We start from the raw sequence: 21,141 nt of genomic DNA, 5'->3' as shown, positions 1-21,141 counted from the left end.
ATAGGGATTAACTGTGGAAGCCAGCTGAGTCTCTTATTGGCTCACGTCCCCAGAGACCGGCGCGCGATTGGCTGAATAATCCTGTATCGCTGCGTCTCATTGGCTGCTCTGTTAACGAGGGCAGGTCCCACTTTGTCGCACGGCTAATTATACGGATAGAGATTATGGTGTAATTAAACTCCAGGCAAGTTTGGAGGTAAACTTTGTCATAATTATCATGAAATATCGAGTTTTGACCTGGAATAGAATTTATATTGTTTTCACTGTTTTGTATTAAAGGGCCTAGATCCAATTTTTCAGACGTATTTGGGCAAAATTTGTTTTACCAAAGAACTGACATTGTATAAATCAAAATAAGTCAACTGTGTGATATCTACATATTATACAGACACATTTCTATACACATACACATTATTATATCTATTTTAGGGCTGGGCAAAAATAAAAAATATTAATTGCATGAGTTCCTGTGATTAATCATGATTAATCACATGTTATACACAGAAACCTTTAATGAATTTAAAAGTAGCATGGAGCACTTTTATTGGAAATGTAAACATTGTGCAAACAGCATTTCTTTATACAGGAGCAGAGCACTGGTCTGTTTATGTTTATACTTCTTCTTTTGGAGAATCTCACTCAAAAAAAGAAACAATTTCGATGCAGTTTGTTGATTCCTTGAATTTGACTTAATGAATTGAATTCAAAAGTAAAGTGCATGTGCTCAGCAGCAGTAAAATAAAGTATTCAGTGTAAAACTCAACTGAAAAAATCTAATTAAACCAAAAACAAAACTGAAATGTATTTCCACTGCCAGAGCTTTAATGTTTCCTGTTTGATATAAAAATGAGAATCTCAGTGAAAAACAGTCACAGAAAACAGAACACACAACCAGAAAACACTTTAGTGCAGTTTGTCAGTTCCTAGAACTTTAAAAAAAAAACTTTTGTGAACAAAGCCAGTTGCTAAGGCATACAAGATTATTATTATTATTAAGAATGCAGTCGCTGGCACCGGCTTCTCACGGAAGAAAAGTGACACCGACAGGGAGGTGGGGGGTTGTGATGAAGAGCGATGGACCACACGGTGGTGCCCCAAAAACTCTCGGTGCCCCGAAAACTCTCGGTGCCCTACACACACCAAGAGCTGCGTTTATGTGCATGTGGCTCTGACACGTCACATCTCACGTGGTTGACCAAAGCCTCGCTCCACTTGTTTCACTGAATGATTTGCATCAGCAGAGTGTTTTGTGTTTAGTTGATATTTCAGACTCGTGAAACTCTGGTGATAAGATAATTCAGTGTTGCAGTGTTACAAATGACTTTATCTGTGTCGACTGCACCGTCTGAAGAACTTTAAAATGAAAATGGCCACGTAAAAGCTCCTTTTATTTTTTCACACATGTTTAACACACAAACCTGCAGATTTAGGGTGAATCCTTCTCTCACCACTGTGATGTCATGAGGTGGTACAGGAAGTGCTCCACTGTGATTTTAACTCCATACACCTTCACTAAAAAACTTGAAAACTACCACTTCATGACATCACAAGGTGGAACAAAGCATTCTGAGCTTTGTAGAAGTAGACAGACTAATATTTCAGGATTACTCAAACATGTGTGAATGAAACAAAACACAACTCTATTTTGTGTAATATAAGACCTTTAACTTGAATAATCATTTGAAATCATGGGTTCTAAGATTTTGTGTCAGCCTTGTATGAAGGATTATATCTCATGTGTTTTTTTTCTCTCTCTCTTTCAAAGACCTTGTATGCTTTAATTGTATTCGTCCTCTTTGTGTAATAATGAAAAGTCCTTGTCGTCCTCTGTAGCGGAGCTGGGCGACTATGACCCAGAGGAACATCCTTCAGATTACATCAGAGACTTCAGACTTTTCCCCAAACAGTCTCTGAAGCTGGAACAAAAGACACAAGAATCATCACAAAAGACAGACATCCAAAAGACACAAGACAGAACTCAGATAAAGACACAAGACAGAACTCAGATAAAGACCCAAGACACAAGACAGAACTCAGATAAAGACAAAAGACACAAGACAGAACAAAAGACACAAGACAGAACTCAGATAAAGACAAAAGACACAAGACAGAACTCAGATAAAGACCCAAGACACAAGACGGACTCAGGTAAAGAAAGACGCAAGATAACAGGTATAAAACACGGACACAAGAAGGAACCCAGGTAAAGACCATGAATAGGGCTGGGTATCTTTAAAAAGTTGCTGATACCTGGAAACATAGGCCACGATACGATAAGTTTTTCGATACAGCGCAGTTTTCGTTTCAATACAATATATTTCAAAATGATTCGATACAAAACAAAGCCTAAATCATGGCTGTGATACTTAAAGTTTTTATTAAACCACAAGTTTGTACGAAGCTAATGTGAAAAACACCCATTTTACTCATCAAAACTGTGAAAATGTATTGCATAAACAGGTTCTCTTTCTCCAAACACAATTGAAAAGAAAAAGAAGAAGAAAAAAAGAAGAAGAAAAATGCAATATATTTGTCACAATGTTCCACTTTTTCTGATGATTTTCAGTGCGAGCCATTTCACACTGATAAATGTGTCATAATCAGTGTTGGGAGGGTGACTTTTAAAATGTAATCCCCTACAGATTACAGATTACATTCCCCAAAATGTAGTTTGTAACGTAATCCAATAAATTACTTAAAGTGAGTAACGTAATCTGAATACTTTGGATTATTTGATATTGTCGTGTATTTTAAAACTACATGAATGTAGCAACCACATCCTGTTCCTGGTTTAAAATTTAGTCCTGGTTTAGTCCATTCCTGGTTTTCCTGGTTTAGTCCTGGTTTTCCTGGTTTAATCCTGGTTTACCCCTGGTTTAGTCCTGGTTTAGTCCTGGTTTAGACCTGGTTTAGTCCTGGTTTAGTCCTGGTTTAGTCCTGGTTTAGTTTAGTCCTGGTTTACCTGGTTTAGTCCTGGTTTACCTGGTTTAGTCCTGGTTTAGTCCTGGTTTAGTCCTGGTTTACCTGGTTTAGTCCTGGTTTAGACCTGGTTTAGTCCTGGTTTAGACCTGGTTTAGTCCTGCTTTAGTCCTGCTTTAGTCCTGCTTTAGTCCAGGTTTAGTCCTGGTTTAGCCCAAAATGTGAAAACAAGAAAATACTCTGATTACATAACTCCAGTACATGTAATCTGTTACTCCCCGACACTGGTCATAGTTCAGAAAGTTCCACGTGAATCTGATGTCAGAAAAGTGACATATTGCCCATAGACGGAATAAAGAAGTGAACTAAGGGAGTGTGACGTGACCCGTCGCATTCGGCTCCAGTCAAATGAAGCTCATGATGCTAGCAGTTAAAGGGGTGAATTTGGAGCTCCTTATTAGGAATAGAAATTTATCTGCGGACAAAATAGCGAAATAAAAGCATCAGGATCAGGTAGAGCGAGTATGAACATTTTAAGACCAAAATGACGAGGCTCACAGCAGCAGTTACAGAGAGAGACAATACTCCAAAGTAAGTCATTTGGAGCCAGGGTCAGAAGTGCAACCATGGTCACTTCCTGTTTGGAGCACCCGGACTAGGACATGTGCATATAACAACAAATTCACGGTGTATTTCAGTGTGTAATGTATGCTCTTAGGTTTAAAAGTGTGAGTGTTTGTAGTGACATGAAGCAGCTCTTAGACTGATGATGAGAAACGAAACCAAACACAACTCATAGAATTAAATGTAAAGAGCACTAGAGAAATTACACTCATCAAAATAAACTCTCCAGGGCAGGATTTTGACAAGTGGGTTTCATATTATATATGTTAAACTGAGAGAGAAATATCTTAAATCATATCTAAATCTCCATCGTCACATTGAAATTAGTTTCACCTCTGAAGAAATGACTATGTTACTAAATGTGTTCAAAACTATCATCAGATAATCCCCATGTTTGTCTGCAGGGGGCAGTGTGCCGCACTCGCAGAACTGAACATGGTGCAAAGAGCCCAGAGCCTGGAGACGTACGGCGTGGACCCTCACCCCTGCAAGGTAACGACTGACACAGGAAGCTACAGATCACACAAGAGGAAAATGAAGTCACTTTGAAGGTATGAAAATGGAAGTAGTTATTCCCAGGGTTCCCACGGTCATGAAAATCCTGAAAAGTCATGGGAATTGAAAATGTCATTTTCCATGCCTGGAAATGTCATGGAATTTTGTAAATTCAATGAAAGTTTTGGAAAAGTCATGGAATTTTAGTGTCTCTTTCACACAACTGCATCGTTCTGTTAAGTCAGTGTTTCCCAAACTTGTTTTCTGAGGACCCATATTTTAAAAGTCACAAATCTTCGTCAAGAGACATTATTGGTAAATCACTAAATAAATTTGTGACTGTTATTGAACATTAACGAGGATATTTTATTGTTGACTGAGTAATTGTGTCTCTGAACAATTAGTTTTACTCAAGTTTTAAACATTGAAAAACAATAACGGAACCAGCAATAAAAGGATCCATAAGTCGCTTATTTGGACCTACATGCAGATCGTGACAGGGCGACCCAAGTTCTCATGAGACTGTTATGATTATTTCAGAACTTTTGCACTTTTTGTTTAAAAGAGACGACAATAAATGCACTGACAATATTTTGAATGTTAAAAAACTATAATACCAAACCATAAAGTGAGTGGAAAGAGTTAACGTTTCATATTGACCCTGAAAATATGCAAACTTTTACACATGTAGGTGCCGTAAAGTCATGGAAAATTCACTTTAGGTCATGAAAAAGTCATGGAAAAGTTTTGAAATCTTGTCAGTGAAAAAGAGTGGGAACCATGTATTCTTGACAATAAAACATGATGAGCCGCAGACAGCAGACAGTGAACTTACTTTGACCCCAAGAGCTGCTTATACAATATACATGTACTAGAAGAATTTTGCTCAAACACATGGGAGAAATCAGGTACAGACATAATTTCCCATAATGCAACTCTGTGGGAGATTCACTGTTTTTGAAACAAATGTCATTAAATCCACAAATGTTGAAAACCCGTGTCATTCTTTCATTAGTTTTTCAATATAAAACCAAAAAAATACGAAAATGAAAGAACAGCTATTTTCTTCATTATTTGTCTCCAAAACCAAAATGAAAAAAAAAGATAATGATTCATTATTTCAGTTTTTGATTTTGTGTCTAAAGGAATAATGCAAAAAAAAACGAATAACGACCGTTTCCTGTTTTCGTGACTTAAACTGCGATCCCGGACTAAACCAGGACTGAACCAGGACTAAACCAGGTCCGGGACCAGACTGTAACCAGACCAGGACTGAGACCGGGACTGAGACAAGGACTGAGGCTGGGACCAGACCAGAAGTGAGACCAAGATTGAGGCCAGGACCAGGCGGGGACTGAGACCAGGACTGAGACCAGGACCAGACTGGGGCTCAGACCAGGACTGAGGCTGGGACCAGACCAGAACTGAGACCAGGACTGAGACTGGGACCAGACTGGGACTGAAAACGGGACAGAGAATGGGACTGAGACCAGGACTGAGACCGGTAACAAGACCGAGACTGAGAGCGGGATTGAGACTGGGACTGAGACCAGGACTGAGGCCGGGACCAGACCGGGACCAGACTGCGACCAGACCAGGACCAGGACTGAGACCAGGACTGAGACCATGACTGAGACCAGGACTGAAAACGGTTTAGTCCTGTTATCCGTTTTTTTCATTTTGGTTTTGGAGACAAATAATGAAGAAAATTGTTGTTTTTTTCATTTTCTCATTTGTGGTTTTATTTTGAAAAACAAATGAACCAATGATACACGGATTGTTGAATCATATTTATTTTGTTGAAGTTCTTTCAGCTGACACCAATACATATTTGGGGTTGAATAATTGCACCACTTTCCGAATCTTATGTTACTTATACTTTTTTCAATGAACTTTGTGTCAGTTTTTGTTCCATGTCAACAGGCCCGGTAATTACAGAGAAAAGAACCATAAACCAGGTCAACAAATCTGCAATCTGACAATTACGCAGCAACTTCCACCTGAGAATTCTGACCTCCAGCTCAAAGTTAAACTCTGGGGATTCTCGTGCGTTACGTCATGTGAATACTCTATTAAAGACTGAGGTAGTTTTCAATAATCGTCTTAAATTACCACAGCTGCCGTCGTGTTAATGTGAGAGGAAACACGAGAGAGGTCAGGCACTTAAAATGTCATCTGTTCTTTCAATCTGTCAAACTTTACGGTCCTTTATTACACAAAATTAACTCTTGTGAACTTTCGGCCATGTCAGAATGTTGTTACCTTCATAAAAACAGACCTGGAGTTGTGTTCTGTTTTGTTTTGTTTTGTTTCGTTCACACATGTTTGAGTGATTCTTTATTATTAGTCTGTCTGCATCTCCAAAGCTCACAAATGCTCTTGTGATGTCATGAAGTGGTAGTTTTCAAGTTTTCTTTTACCTTTAGTTTAGTAGAAATAGGCAGTTCCAGGGCTGAAATTATCCAGATAATTCTAGTGAAGGTGTGTGTGGAGTTTAATACATATCTCGATACAGTGCACTTTCGATTTCATACGATATATTTCAAATTTATTCGATGCGGTTCAATAAAAAATAAAGACTAAATCATGGCTGTGATACTAAAAGTCTTTGTTAAACCACTTCTTGTGCAAAGTTAATTTGAAACACAAACATTTTAATCATTAAAACAGTGAAAATGTCAAATGTGTCGCAAAAATGAGTTTCCTTCCTGTAAAAAAGCAACAAAACTGTAGCTCTGTAATGAAATAATTTTGTAAAATAAACTCAAGATTACTCTTGGCAACATATCGATACATCACCATAATATCAATACTATATTATCATATTAAACAATACGATATATTGATATTTTGATATTTTTGCACACCCCTCAGTACCATATGACATCACGGTCATCAAGGTGAATCTGTGTATCTTTCATTCATTCATTTTTCAAAATAAAACCAAAAATAAAACAAAAAGACAACAATTTTCTTCATTATTTGTCTCCAAAACCAAAATAAAAACACAGATAATGATTGATTTTTGCAGTTTTTAATCTTGTGTTTGACTGAGGAAGGGAAAAAAGCGGAGAACAACTCCCCGTTTCCGTGACTTAAACTGCAATGCCGGACTTTTGCGCCGAATGCGGACTAAACCAGGACTGATCCCAGGACTAAAACAGGACTAAACTGGTCTCAGTCCTAGTCTGGGCCCGGTCTGGTCCTGGTCTCAGTCCCGGTCTGGTCTTGGTCTCAGTCTTGATCACCTGACAGTCTACTCACCACCTGCACACCTCCGGGCCCTCCCCAACAGTCCTGGTTTAGTCTTGAGTTAGTCCTGTTTAGACCTGGTTTAGATCTGGTTTAGTCCTGGTTTAGACCTGGTTTTAATCCTGGTTTAAACCTGGTTTAGACCTGGTTTAGATCTGGTTTTAATCCTGGTTTAGACCTGGTTTAAACCTGGTTAAGACCTGGTTTAGATCTGGTTTAAACCTGGTTAAGACCTGGTTTAGTTTAGTCTTGTTTTAGTCCTCAGTTTAAGTTTCAGAAACGGGAAACGGTCGTTATCTGTTTTTTCCATTATTAATTTAAACACAAAATCGAAAACTGAAAAAACTAATCGTTATCATTTTTTTCATTTGGTTTTGGAGACAAATAATAAATAAAAGGTTTTTTTTCGTTTTTTTTTTTTCGTTTTCTTATTTTTGGTTTTATTTTGAAAAATGACTGAACGAATGAAACACGGATTGTTTTCAGTTTAAGAGAAGAACTCAACCTAAATCTACAGGATTTGTGGATTAAACGTGTGAATGAAACAACACACAACTCCAGGTCTGTTTATTTTTTTTTAAAGATGAGGAAACAATATTATAACATACATTCGAAAACAACGTAATATGGGACTTTTAATAATTACCTGGTGGAATTTGCAAATACCCACCGTTATGTAAGTCAGTCAATTATAGATTTGAATTTATAATATGGTTAAATGTTTTCTTTAGTTCTGTCCTTTCAGGGTCATTCAGGAACACCTCATAATCAAATCAAAACTTACAAAGTGGATTAACACGAGGAAAGAAAAGGGCGGCCAACATAGTTTACATGCTCGAACTGGACTAATTGATACTTTGCAGCGACATCAAGCATGGGGTGTTCTACATGTATCTAGGGTGGAATGTTCAGCAGTTCATCACGGTGACACGATGCACACATTAGCAAACACAATCGAAAAAAGTTTTAAGGTTCAAATGGGGTTCATTTTGTCTTCCGATATTTTATGTTATTGGGTTCTTTTTTTCAGAGCATGAGTTTGTTTTCATATCTGACTGTCAGGTATGAAAACAAACTCATGCTCTGAAAAAAACATATTTTCCGGGCTATTAGGCGCTCTGGATTATAAGACGCACTGTCATTAAATGGTCTATTTTCAAGCTTTTTTCACATATAAACCGCACTGGACTTTAAACGAAACACAACAGTTGGATGGGTCAGTGGGACTTTGTTTGTGGCGTTCACGGTGACTCTGGGCTTTGGTCAGTTGTGGTGTGTAGGGAGGTGCTGTCTGGGATCGCTGGATTGTCGGCGTGTTCGCAGTGACTCAGTTGGTCAGTTGTGTCTAGAAGTGGCACATTGCACTCGCTTTTTCGGTTCGTTCCTCCGTTCCGTTCCTCGTCGGCGTGGAGTGATGAGTGTGTCTGTGGGTGTATTTCGCTGTGCGGTTGCTGTCTGGTCCGTGTGTGTTTGCGTGTTCTGCGGGTGGTGCGGCTTTGTAGTTTACTGAAGTCGTACTGAGTGGATTCATGTATGGGGCGCTCTGGATTGTGGGGCGCGCAGTCGTTTTTTCATGGGGTTGGAGGCTTAACCCTCTCAGGCTCAAATTAATTTTTAGTATCAGGAAAAATCTGATATTTGGGGAAAATTATAATATGGGGTAGTAATATACAATTCTGACCTTTGTAAACAAAAAAAGTATTTTGCACTTCTGGCAGGCCGTTTGCGTGTAGCCATTCTTCTCAGTCTGCATCGCCCACGTTTATCAGCATGGATGGGAGAAAAGGCTCCTGAGTAAAAAAAGCTCATATAATATGGATGTGGAGTAAGTAGGTACTTGGAATTTAGCTGTTGCAAATCTGCAACACCTGCCTGGAGAGGGTTAAGAGTGCGTCTAATAGCCCGGAAAATAAGGTAGGTTTTAAGGTTGTCTGAAAACTAAAGAAAAAAATCCCAAAATATTTTATGATTGTGATGGATGGAAAACAGTTGGCTGATGCCAGTTTGTGACTGTAATGTTATTTGAGAATAGTTCCAGCTAACTCTGTTCTTTCTGGTTAGATTGCGTTAAAACAAAGCCCAGATTAAAGTTTAACTTGAGTAACAGATCTTCAGACACAGCAGTGCCTCTATTAGCACCACACCCCCAGGGAATGTTCATGACATCAGTTGCAAAGTATTAGTATTAAACATAAAATCCCACCATGAGTAGGGTGACCAGACGTCCCTATCAGGGGGGAGTTAGCAGTTTGGGGGCCCTAGGTGAACTTGAGTTTGAGGCCCTCATAATGCACTGTTTTTTGTTTTGTTTTTGATATATATATATTTTTTTTTTATACATTAATTGTCTGTTTTTCCTCATTGTTCTTGAGACATGCACATCTCCATTTATTTGAATTATGGGGGTTTGGAAACTGTTCTTATTAGTTAGTTTGTGTACTAGAAAACCAGAGCTGCAAGTAGTTTAATTTTTTTGCCAGTCCAGTTACATTTTTGTTTACATTCATTACATATGATTGTTATTACTTTTCTTATGATTATTGTTAAAACTAAACTACTCTCATTTAAAGTCATATTTAGAGAAAATCAAATTGCTCTGAGGCTTCGACCATTAGTGGCACTGAGGGCAACTGGTTGGGGGCCCCTCCAGGTTTGGGGGCCCTAAGCAGCCGCCTTCTTTTGCCTAAAGGTAGCGCCGCCTCTGGCCCCTATTGACCCTGGACAGTCCCAGTTTTGAGCCCTGTGTCCCCTGTCCCAGCAGATTTGTCCAAAACCACTGATTTGTTCCACAGTTTTATACAAGAAATGTCCCAAGTGTCCTTATTTTTGACCAATTTGATCCCTGCCAACGGTAAAAAGAGGACATACATTGTGATTTGTTTAGGTAAACTAGAGAAAAGGATGCTTAAACATGACTAAAACACAATGAAAATGTGACTATACTGTCTCAAATGTTAATCAGGAATGGGTCGAATGCAGAACAATCTTCATTAATTATGCATTAGATTCACAATTTTATTATTACCAACCACCACAGACTGAGGATGTCCCAGTTTTTGAAAATCTGGTCACTCTAATCAAGATGAATCTATTTTAAACATTTATGAGGTGCAATAATTGACCCATCGAGGTACAGGATGTAATTTTCTTGAGGTGACACGTCATCTGCACGATTACATAGAAATATAAACTTAAAACTTTCCCCATGGAGATATGTTTTATACCATACAGTGGAATATCACAGCCAAGGGAACTACATTTCCATGGAAAAAGCAGGTGGAGGCCCTCGTTCAGGCTAAATAAGTCGGGTTTATGGAGATGCAAGCCCATTCTTGTTTTTCAGTGCTACAAATACATTTTCCAGAAACAGTTAAATGTTATAAATCATTTGTAGACTTTGTTTGCCTGTCATTTAAGTGATATAGAGTCAAACTGGTGAATCCCATGAGCCTTCTGATTTGAGGTTTTGGAGCTGCAACATGAAAATAACACAAGTCTTCAGAACTAATGTCTTCTTTACACTTACATTAATAATAATAACTACACTTGTTCTTATGTTTCCGCAGGATTTTACAGGGTCCACGGCGTTTCTGGGATTCACGGCCACTGGGTTTGTGGTCTTCCAGGGAAACAAAAGGATCCACCTGCTCAAATGGTATGGGAATAAACAGACTTGAATTTTTATTATAGCATATAGATTAGATTGTATAGCCTTTAAAACCGTCTAGTTTATTACAGTTTATATTTACTATTATTATGTTCTGTTGCACCTCGGGATGGGACAGTATGAAATTTCTTCAGATAACTGTGACAAAAAATACCACGGGATGACGGTGTAACATGGAGTCATGTAATTTATAATGTTTAACAGAAACAAGGGACTATTTCAATCAGAAAGTGTTAGTATATTGCTGATATATGATGTGTTTCTCCTTGGTTATGTTGTACTTTGGTGTGCAGAGATTTGGTGAAACACAGATCAGTTAATATCAGGGCAGAGCTGCAGTTTGGTTCACCTGGAAAGGCACATATATGGTTTTAAATATGATTAAATATGTTATTAAGTAAAATATCCTGTAGGCACTGTATACTGTAGGTTTTTGATAGCCAGTCTGCCACCACCTAGTGCCTCCTCTCAAATTCATTTCTCTCCAGCGACTAGGTCAGGAATCAGAATACACTAGACCAGGCATGTCCAACCTATGGCCCGGGGGCCAAATGTGGCCCTCAGACACATTTTTCTTGGCCCTCATATTTCCAGGTGAATTTGCCCAAATTACTTTGCATCAATTAAAAAATATTTTTTTACTGCAAGGTTTTTGAAAATCTACCTTGATAAAGCCGATATTTAATATTTAGTGTGTGGTTTTAAGGATGAATAAAGTCTGATGGCTCATTTTAATGAGTTAAACATGCACACATTTCAATTATTCCCTGTACTGAGCACCAGTCTACGGCCCTCGATCGGCCCTCTGCTTCGTCTGTGTTTACATATGTGGCCCTTGATGAAAAAAGTTTGGACACCCCTGCACTAGACGGTTTGCAAGAACCCTGGAAGTTGTAGACCGCGCACCGGCCAATCAGTGAAGAGCTGAACCAACCCGAGTTGTGACAGCAGACTGCATACGCTATCCTCCTTTGGACTTCTTTTGTCAAATCCAACCTTTGCATTTTTTATTGCACCTTTAATTTGCAAGTTCACTCTGCTTTGTTTACTGTTGTGCAGGTAATTACTTGGACACCACTGAGCGTTCCGGTGCATTACAGACGTCACGACCAAATAACAGCGATTGGTTAAATTAAAAAAAGTACTCGCTGAATCCTAATGCTGCAATGTCAGATGATTTACACGAAGTGAAACCGGCTGATGAATCAGGCTTGGCTTTTGATATATACTTTGACCAAATATAATTATAGAATCAATGGATTTTGTGAGCGTTTTTGCCAGTAATGTGCTTCTGCTCATCAGTTACTCGTGGGGGTTTATATCAGTCTAATTTAATGTCATTCATGCTCGCGTCAGCAGCTGTGCACATCTGGCGCAGTGAGCAACTAAACAGCATGGATAGGAACAGCATTTCCTCCTCTGACCGTCTGGGCAAGTCTGAGGAAGGAAAACGTGAAGATGATTTCAAGAAAGGAACACAGTGTATGTCTGAATCAGGCATCCAGCAAGAAGAAAAAGAAGGTAGAAGGTCTTGGCTGGTCCGTGAGGGTGCATGAACATTATCTTACAGTCACCGAATTCTTCTGAGACCTCCTCCACCAGACCAGTCCATGGGAGGTTACCATAGCTGCAGCATACGAAGTTCTGAGGTCTAACAACAAGAGGGGCCTTCATGTTTATCTTCATCACTCACGTGTCCTTGATGAACTGTAACCAAATCAGGGGGGTTTGCCTGTTCACTGAGTTCGTCGACATGCATCTGTGTCAGAGAGACGGGGACAAAACAAAGGTCCTGTAGTGTTTCTTTGATTGTCAGCCGTATACACTGAATGGATATTTGGCATGTCTTAAGATGGGGGTAAGTCAGCTTCTAGGTAAATTTGTGAGAAAATAAAAAATAAAAACCCTCCAGATTTTTTATATGTTGTAGTAGACAGATAGGGCTACATTTTTTCTATTGGTGTCATTGAGATCAGGCATGTCCCTTTTTGTCAATTTCAAGTTCAAAATATAGGACAAAGTTTGAGGAAGGAAAACGTGCAGAAGAAAACAGGGACGACGACAATGTGACGTGTCCAAGTTGACAACAGATAAAGCATAGTTCTTTGGAAAATCTTTGTCTGTTCTTTCGATCGGCTCTTCTCCCACATTTCTTCTGCGTATGTGTTGGCTCATGAGTCTGTAGTTGTTTGTGAATTTCTGAATCCAGTTGGTGTTTTTTATCTTCATGTCTCTGGCTCTTCTGGTGCATAGTTACAGCCGCCATATGTAGTTCCTTCTGCATTCCCTCTTGCCTCATTACTTTTCTCAGTAGCTGTTCATAAGCATGTGTGCCGTGTCTTTTCAGTTCAGTTAGACGAGCGGCTTTCCAACCAAGGCGAGTTTTTTTTCCACAGCTGAAGAAATGTCTGTTTTTAGTCCATTGATAAAGCAGTTACATAAGTATGTTTCCCGAACGTCACGAGTCACACCACAGTGATCAGGTACGGAGTAAGAAAGCTTTTCAGAAATATTCGTGTGCATATGATAGAAATCTGAGCATATTTGTCTGTAGTTGAGCATTAAATAAATATTGGTAAACTCTCAAACGAGTCCAGTCGTGCATAAAATGTGTTGTGTTTTATCCATCAGAATACAAAAGTTACAACATCAAGAATTACAATCACGAAATTAAAATGTACGATTACGATTGCGCCACATACGGACTAAACCAGGACTAAACCAGGACTAAATCAGGACTGATCCCAGGACTGAACCAGGCAGACTAAACCAGGACTGAACCAGGACTAAAACTGAACTAAACCATGAGTACTAAACCAAGACAGAACCAGGACTAAACCAGGACTGAACCAGGACTAAACCAGGACTAAACCAGGACTGATCCCAGGACTGAACTAGGCAGACTAAACCAGGACTGAACCAGGACTAAAACTGGACTAAACCATGAGTACTAAACCAGGACTGAACCAGAACTAAGCCAGGACTAAACCAGGACTGATCCCAGGACTGAACCAGGGCTAAAACAGGACCCTAAACCAGGACTGATTCCAGGACTGTACCAGGACTAAACCAGGTCTAAACCAGAACTGAACCAGGACTGAACCAGGAGGACTAAACCGGGACTAAACCAGTTCTAAAACAGGACTGATTCCAGGACTGTATCAGGACTAAACCAGGTCTAAACCAGAACTGAACCAGGACTAAAACAGGGCTAAAACAGGACCTAAATCATCATAAATTTTCATTTCATGATTGTAATTGTTGACGTCGTAACTTTTCAATCCGTATTCTGATGGATAAAACACACACAACACATTTTACGTACGACTGGATTCGTTTGAGAGTTTACAAATATTTATTTTATGCTCAACTACAGACAAATATGCACAGATTTTTATCTTATGCACATGAATATTTCTGAAAGTTTTCTTACTCCACTGTGAGTGTCACTCTTCAGGGTCCTCAGTGTGTCTTTGTTGGCAGGACTGGATTTTGTCTGTATCGATGGCGACAGGAAAGGCTTTTGTGCAGATGCTGTTCACAGCTTCTCTATACAAAGCACTGGAGCGTTATGTTTCCAATCCACGTGATTTTTTTTCTCTCGTCAGTTCACTCATGGTGAGCTTGAAATCTTGACAAAAGATGATGTTGTGGGACTGGACAGATGTTGAGATGCTGCAGATATTTCAGAGGAAAAGACTGTCAGAAGTGCAGTGTTTCCCAGACTTTTTTCTGGGGACTCATATTTTAAAAATCACAAACCTTCACGACCCAAGTCAATAGACGTTATTCATAAATCACAAAATAAAGGTGGATTTCTATTATTGAAGATTAATGAGGATATTTTATTGTTGTGATCGTGTCTCTCTGAACAATTAGTATTACTCAAGTTTTAAACAATGAAAAACAGTCCAAAGGAATCCATAAGTCGCCTATTTGGACATTAAACGTAGCCAATTTCTTTTTCTTTTCAACATTCAATTGAGCCAGCAATATTGGAACAAAATAGTCAATAAAATAATTACAAAAAGACTAGAAATGATACAAAACATGTCTTAATATTTCAACCTACATGCAGATCGTGACAAAGCAACCCAAAACAATGCACTAATGTTTATATGACATTTTGCGGACTTTTCACCACTCAAAAAATATCTTATTTAGGTTTACATTGTTAATCGCGGTGACAGTTGACAGTACAAATTTAATTAATTTAATTTAATAAGCCACACTTGCACTGTGACACCAAAACAAATTCTTTCTTAGTTTGTGAATTTTGTTCAAACAGCTGTGATTACGCACACACTCAAAATTGTATTATTATCAGATTTTTGGAGCTGAAAGAGGATTAAAATGAGAGCAAAATCATCTGATTTTTTTCTAATCATGATCCCTGGTGGCATAAGCCTGATTCATCACAGCGTTAGAATTCGTTCTCTCGACGGTAGGTGCGTACTGTTTTTATTTCACCAATCGCTGCTATTTGGTCATGATGTATTTAATGCACCACTAACGGGGCTAACTGGTATATTAAGCTTTTCCCAAATCCCGTAGGAAGAAGGACAATAACGTCTTTCCCCTTGATAAAATTCACTAAACATTCTCTTTGTTTCGGCTTTAAATCTTCAATCTCTGGAATTGTTGCCAGTACAGAATATATGGCTCTTTGCTGATTGGCTGGTGCCTGAACTCGTACTTCCGGGGTTTTTGCAAACCATCTAGTGCAGGGGTGTCAAACTTATTTTGGTCCGGGGGCCGTATCCAACCTATTTTGATCCCAGAGGGGCCGGATCAGAAAACTCATGGCTCATATATACCCCAAAAATAGCAATAAGTTCAAATATTTGTGCAAAGAAATGCAAATCTATTACAGAAATCTTTTTTAACTGATGAACTCTTTCTTTTACAAAATATTATAATATTATGAACCTGAAATTTTAAGAAAAACTCAGCTCCACTTTTCTCATTTTTGATATTTTCTGATGAGGATGTCATGGTCAACAGTCAAAACGATCGTCCTTTAAGAGCGTTTGGAAAGAGACAAGTCTTCATTTGTGCTGCTCTGGTGGGAGGGGCCACGTACAGAGACGCTGGAGACGCTGCTGTGATAAACACCACAGAAAATTAACAAGATTTTAATAGAAAATATAATTAAAATATTTTAGTAGAAAATCAGCCGAGGGCCAGATTGAAGGTCTTGGAAGGCCAGATCTGGCCCCCGGGCCGTATGTTTGACATCCCAGATCTAGTGTATTCTGATTCCTGATCTAGTCACTGGAGAGAAATGAAATACTAGGTGGTGCCAGGTTGGCTATTGTGGTATTCAAACCATTTTAAAGTGCCAGAAATCAGATAATAATCAGATTGTGTGCATGTGAATTTAGTGACAATGGCAATAAAACCTTTTTAATGATTCTAATCCTGATTTACAACATTTCCAGACTCGGGTTGTACTTCTCGGAATAGTTTTTCTACACAATATTTTTTATCTCTAATCTAATGTACTTTGTTGTGATGACGTTTACGGTGATGTCAGCTCCCACTGGGCACCGCAGTTTTTCATTTCACGTCATTTCAGATCAATATTGCAATTTAAAATGTCCAAAATATAACGTAATGATCCACAGGTGTCATAGAGCATAACTATACAAGCACAATGTTTTCTTTAATGATACAAGTCCACAGTTATTCCATTTGTAGATTCTATTTTATATCAAATTCTATATCATACCACCCACCCCAAATTTAAACTACCTGTTATAGAAAATGGCTCCAGCCAACACTTCATCTGTCACTTCTCTTGACATTCTTCATAGAAATTCCCATTAGGATGATCCATTCTTTGTCGTCAGTTGAATCTAAATATATCCCGGTCTGAACATAGACTCTGCTCTCCTCAGGGCCGACGTCAGCAAGCTCAAGTTTGAGGGGAAGACCTTCTACGTCATCGGGATCCAGAAAGAGGTAAGAGACAGGACGGGCCTTTAGGCGTCATAACTGCTCATGCTGATCCGTGGAGCCATTTTGAGGACCACAGCTCGCGTCATACGTCAAACTACGTCCAACGTGCTGCGCTCACAGATAAAGCAGTGACGTGTGACCTGTCCCGCACTCATTCTGATTAAAGAGGGTCAATGTCATGTTTTAATCAATCAAAGTAATGATTGATTTATTACACACATCCACATCACCATACATGTGTTTTTAACTTGGGTTTTTGATCCAGGATATTAAGACATTTTACCTTTTATCTGAAAACATCACAAAAACTAAAAATGCTTTGAGGAAATAACCGTATCCATCAATAGCTTCTGTATGTTCATGTGGCACTGATGGCCCTTCGCTGCTTGTATTTAATACTTTACAGTAATAACTCCGTAACACTTCCCTGTATTTTTTTACACAGTATATTATTATTTCTTTTTACAGTATTAGTTTGGTCACCACGTCCTCCACATGATCGTGCAGTCAGATTTGTCTTTTTTCAGCTCACTGGTCACCTGTCATAGACTTAGACTTAAACTTAGGTATTATTAAGATGTTATCTTCATAAGAAGAAGCTTCATAAGAAGATATGACACCTCGATACATAGGCCAAGATACAATACGTATCTCGATACAGTGCACTTTTGGTTCGTTACGATATATTTCAAAATGATTTGATATGGTTCAATAAAAATTAAAGCTGTATCATGGCTGTGATACTGAAGGTCACGCTCACGCTCTCCTCGGGGTCACATTGACCTGAAGAATTTTTTTTTCCTTCCTGCTCTCTTGGGACGGGTCAATCAGACCCAAAAATTTTTTTTCAAAGAAATTCTTGCCAGGTGAGAAAATTAATTTTTGGGTCTGATTGACCCGCCCCAAGAGAGCAGGAAGGAAAAAAAAAATCTTTGGGTCAATGTGACCCCGAGTAGAGCCTGAGGGTGAAACCACTTCTTGTGCAAAGTTCATATGAAACACATACATTTTAATCATCAGTGGAAATGTCAAATGTGTCACATAAACAAGTTTTCTTCCTCTAAACAAACAACAAAACTGTAGCTCTGTAACAAAATAATTTAGTTAAATATGCCAAAAAATACTCTTGGCGATATATCGATATTTCAGTATTTTTGCACATCCCTATCGCTCATCGATTCTGCGGAAATCTGCAATGTTTTTCAGTCCCCTGTGATAATTTTTTTTCCCTTTACTTTTTCCAATATGGACGGACAATGCATATCCCTGATTGGCTAATCCACCTGTCAATCACTTCCATCTGAAAATGGGAAGATTCACGAGGGACCAGACTCAGATTCCACGCAATATAATTTACAATCTGGTCTGATTTTGAGTGAGCTGCCACATGGATTACACTGAGGGCATTGCTCTCTTCATCTCATAGCACAGACGTCTACAAAGTGCCTAGTTCTTACACATCTAGACTAAGATTGTGCAAGCAGTACAGAAAAATGTTTACAACAACAGTGGTGACCAAATATAATGTTAAACTCTTGATTTAGACTGAATAACTTTGCAACATTCAAGTAAACAGCAGCTATGAACCCATCACCTGTAATCTGATCTGATCTGCTCACAGGACGGAGGGTTTCCTGTTTCATTTCTGCACCTCAGTCGAACTCACACTGTAAAAACAAACCATAAATGTATTTTAATAACTTACATTTATGAAACAGCACTTTGTCATTGTTCACTTGTTTTATATTTAGAGCTGAAATCATTATCAGGGCCCGTCGCGTCTTGTTCAACTCACACTAATGTCATTGTTCATTTCAGCTGTAATTAAAATGTCATTCTTCTTCAAAATATTCACGCTCATTATTATTTGAGTCTAGTTACATGCTTTAATTTGCAGAGGTGGGTAGTACTCAGTTACATTTACTTGAGTAACTTGTGAGTAAGTTTGCAAATCAAAAAAATTGAAAAAAAAAAAAACATTTGTCTTTCTTGCACTTCTCCTTCAGATACGATTTAGTTTTTCTCATTTTTGTGTCTGTCCTTTGAGAAGACCAGATTTTGTTCATTATTTAATCATCATTAACATAAACTTCAAATTATAAATCAGGTGTTTTGTTCAGTCACTCTTTAAAGGTCCCGTATTACACAAAATAAATGGACTTGTGAACATTTAAGTCATGTTGTAAAGTTGTTATCGCATCAAAAACAGACCTGGAGTTGTGTTTTGTTTCATTTACACATACTTGAGTAATTATTTATTATTAGTCTGTCCACATCGCTAAAGCTCAAAATGCTCTGTTCCACTTTGTGATGTCATGAAGTGGTAGTTGTCAAGTTAACAGCTACCTTTTCATTTTTGTTTTGTAGAGATGAGCAATTCCAGGGCTGAAATTATCCAAATGATTATGGTGAAAGTGTGTGGAGTTTAAAAACACAGTGGAGCACTTCCTGTATTAACACATGACATCACAAGGTGGAACAGAGATTTTTCAGTTTGAGAGAAGAACTCAGAGTAAATATGCAGGGTTTGTGTGTTAAATCATGTCGTAGTATTGAAGATCGGTCTTGGTCTCGAGATACATTTTTTACAGTCTTGGTCTCATCTTGGACTCAAGCACATTTGGACTCAGTCTTCTTTCGGTCTCGAAGGTGCTTGGTCTTGGACTTGTCTAGGACTTGAGGTCTGACACTCACCAAGTGTGATCATATTTCATTACAGCCAGTAAATGTGTAGAGGCCGCTAAATTAGGGCTGTCGCAATAACCACAAAAATTTATCACAGTGGTACTAAGAGGCCTAACATCCACCGTGATCACCGCACATGACCAGCATGACCCGACCCAGAGTCCTGCATGGGTCCATTTTTAGAGACCTGCACCCACCTGGACCTGTTAACATTCCACCTGTTACCGCCTGTGCCCGTGATAAAGAAGGGTTCTCAAACTGTGGGTGAGGGTCCATAAAAAGGGCACAGAGTTGCAGTACAGTTTGCTTTGCTTATTTTAAGTTTAAATGAACATTAATCAGATCAAATGTAGATTTAATAAAGATTTATAATAAGATTTATAAAAACATTGATATTTATATTTATATATTCATACATATATATATATATATATGTATGTATGTGCCAAAATAACTGTAAAATACAAATAAATGTAGGAAATGACAAAGAAAAGATGGCAGCGTGCATAGATGCAGCAGTTCTGAGCTCCTACAACTGGCACATTTTTTGCACTATTTTATATGACAGTGACAATAAAGGAACTGAAAAAAATAAAAATAAAATAAAAAATACTATGCTCTAATGTAATTTAGTTCTTATTTTATATGACAGTGACAATAAAGGAATTGAATCTGAACTGAATCGAATGGAAAGATGGTCTCGGTTTGGTCTCGATGGGCCGTGGTGTTGGTCTTGTCTTCGTCTCGACCTTTAAAAGTCTCGGTCTTGATTGATTGATTGATTGTATTTATATAGCGCCTTTCAAGATACCCAAAGTGCTTTACAGTTCATTATTCAGTCACGCCACACTCAGTGGTGGTAAGATACTATTGTAGCCATAGCTGCCCTGGGGCAGACTGACGGAAGTGAGGCTGCCAATTTGCGCCATCGGCTCCTCCAACCACCACCATCTCTCACGCTCACACCATACTAGGCAATGTGGGTGAAGTGTCTTGCCTAAGGACACAATGACAGTTTTTTGCCACTTGCGCCCCCCTGTGGCACCTGAAATTCCTAATGGTCTCCCATCCAAGTACTACCCAGGCCCAGCCCGGTCTTGTCTCGGTCTCGACTCTCAGAGGTCTAGGTCTTGGTCTTGTCCTGTTCTCGGGACCCTGTGGTCTCGGACTGGTCTTGGTCTCGATTACTGCGGTCTTGACTACAACACAACTGTTAAACGTGTGAATGAAACAAAACAAAACTCCAGTTATGTTTGTGATGAAGAAATATTATAACACAGATCAGAGAAAAGTGTAATATGGACCCTTTAACTTACTTTTACTCAAATACTTCTAAATGAGTAATACTATTTTGAAGTTCTGCCCACCTCTGCTGATTTGCACTTGCTTCTGTCTGGCTGTGGACTTCCAGCTTAAGAAACACTTTCACTGTTTTTGTCTTTTCTTTTGTTTAACACATAGTCATCACAGGTGAGTAGATTTACACACAAGGAATAGAACCCCCAACCTGGTGCCTCTCCCTAAAGCCAAACCATTAC

At 38.7% G+C, this 21,141-nt stretch overlaps 1 protein-coding gene across 2 annotated transcripts in view; it reads left to right on the top strand.

Annotated features, from left to right (window-relative positions):
- frmd3 (FERM domain containing 3) overlaps positions 1–21,141 on the top strand; it is a 161,348-nt gene that overhangs the window by 87,857 nt on the left and 52,350 nt on the right. For both annotated transcript variants that reach the window (XM_055161663.1, XM_055161664.1), the window contains exons 6-9: positions 1,834–1,948; positions 3,939–4,035; positions 10,857–10,945; positions 16,858–16,921. In XM_055161663.1, the coding sequence (XP_055017638.1) occupies positions 1,834–1,948; positions 3,939–4,035; positions 10,857–10,945; positions 16,858–16,921 (365 nt within the window). The remainder of the gene's footprint in view (positions 1–1,833; positions 1,949–3,938; positions 4,036–10,856; positions 10,946–16,857; positions 16,922–21,141) is intronic.

This window comes from Boleophthalmus pectinirostris, unplaced genomic scaffold, assembly GCF_026225935.1.
Source record: "Boleophthalmus pectinirostris isolate CB_2022bp ecotype Guang Dong unplaced genomic scaffold, ASM2622593v1 HiC_scaffold_4, whole genome shotgun sequence".
NCBI classification, from domain to species: domain Eukaryota; kingdom Metazoa; phylum Chordata; class Actinopteri; order Gobiiformes; family Gobiidae; genus Boleophthalmus; species Boleophthalmus pectinirostris.
Note: the sequence above shows the minus strand (reverse complement) of the source record. Positions and strands in the feature narration are given on the sequence as shown.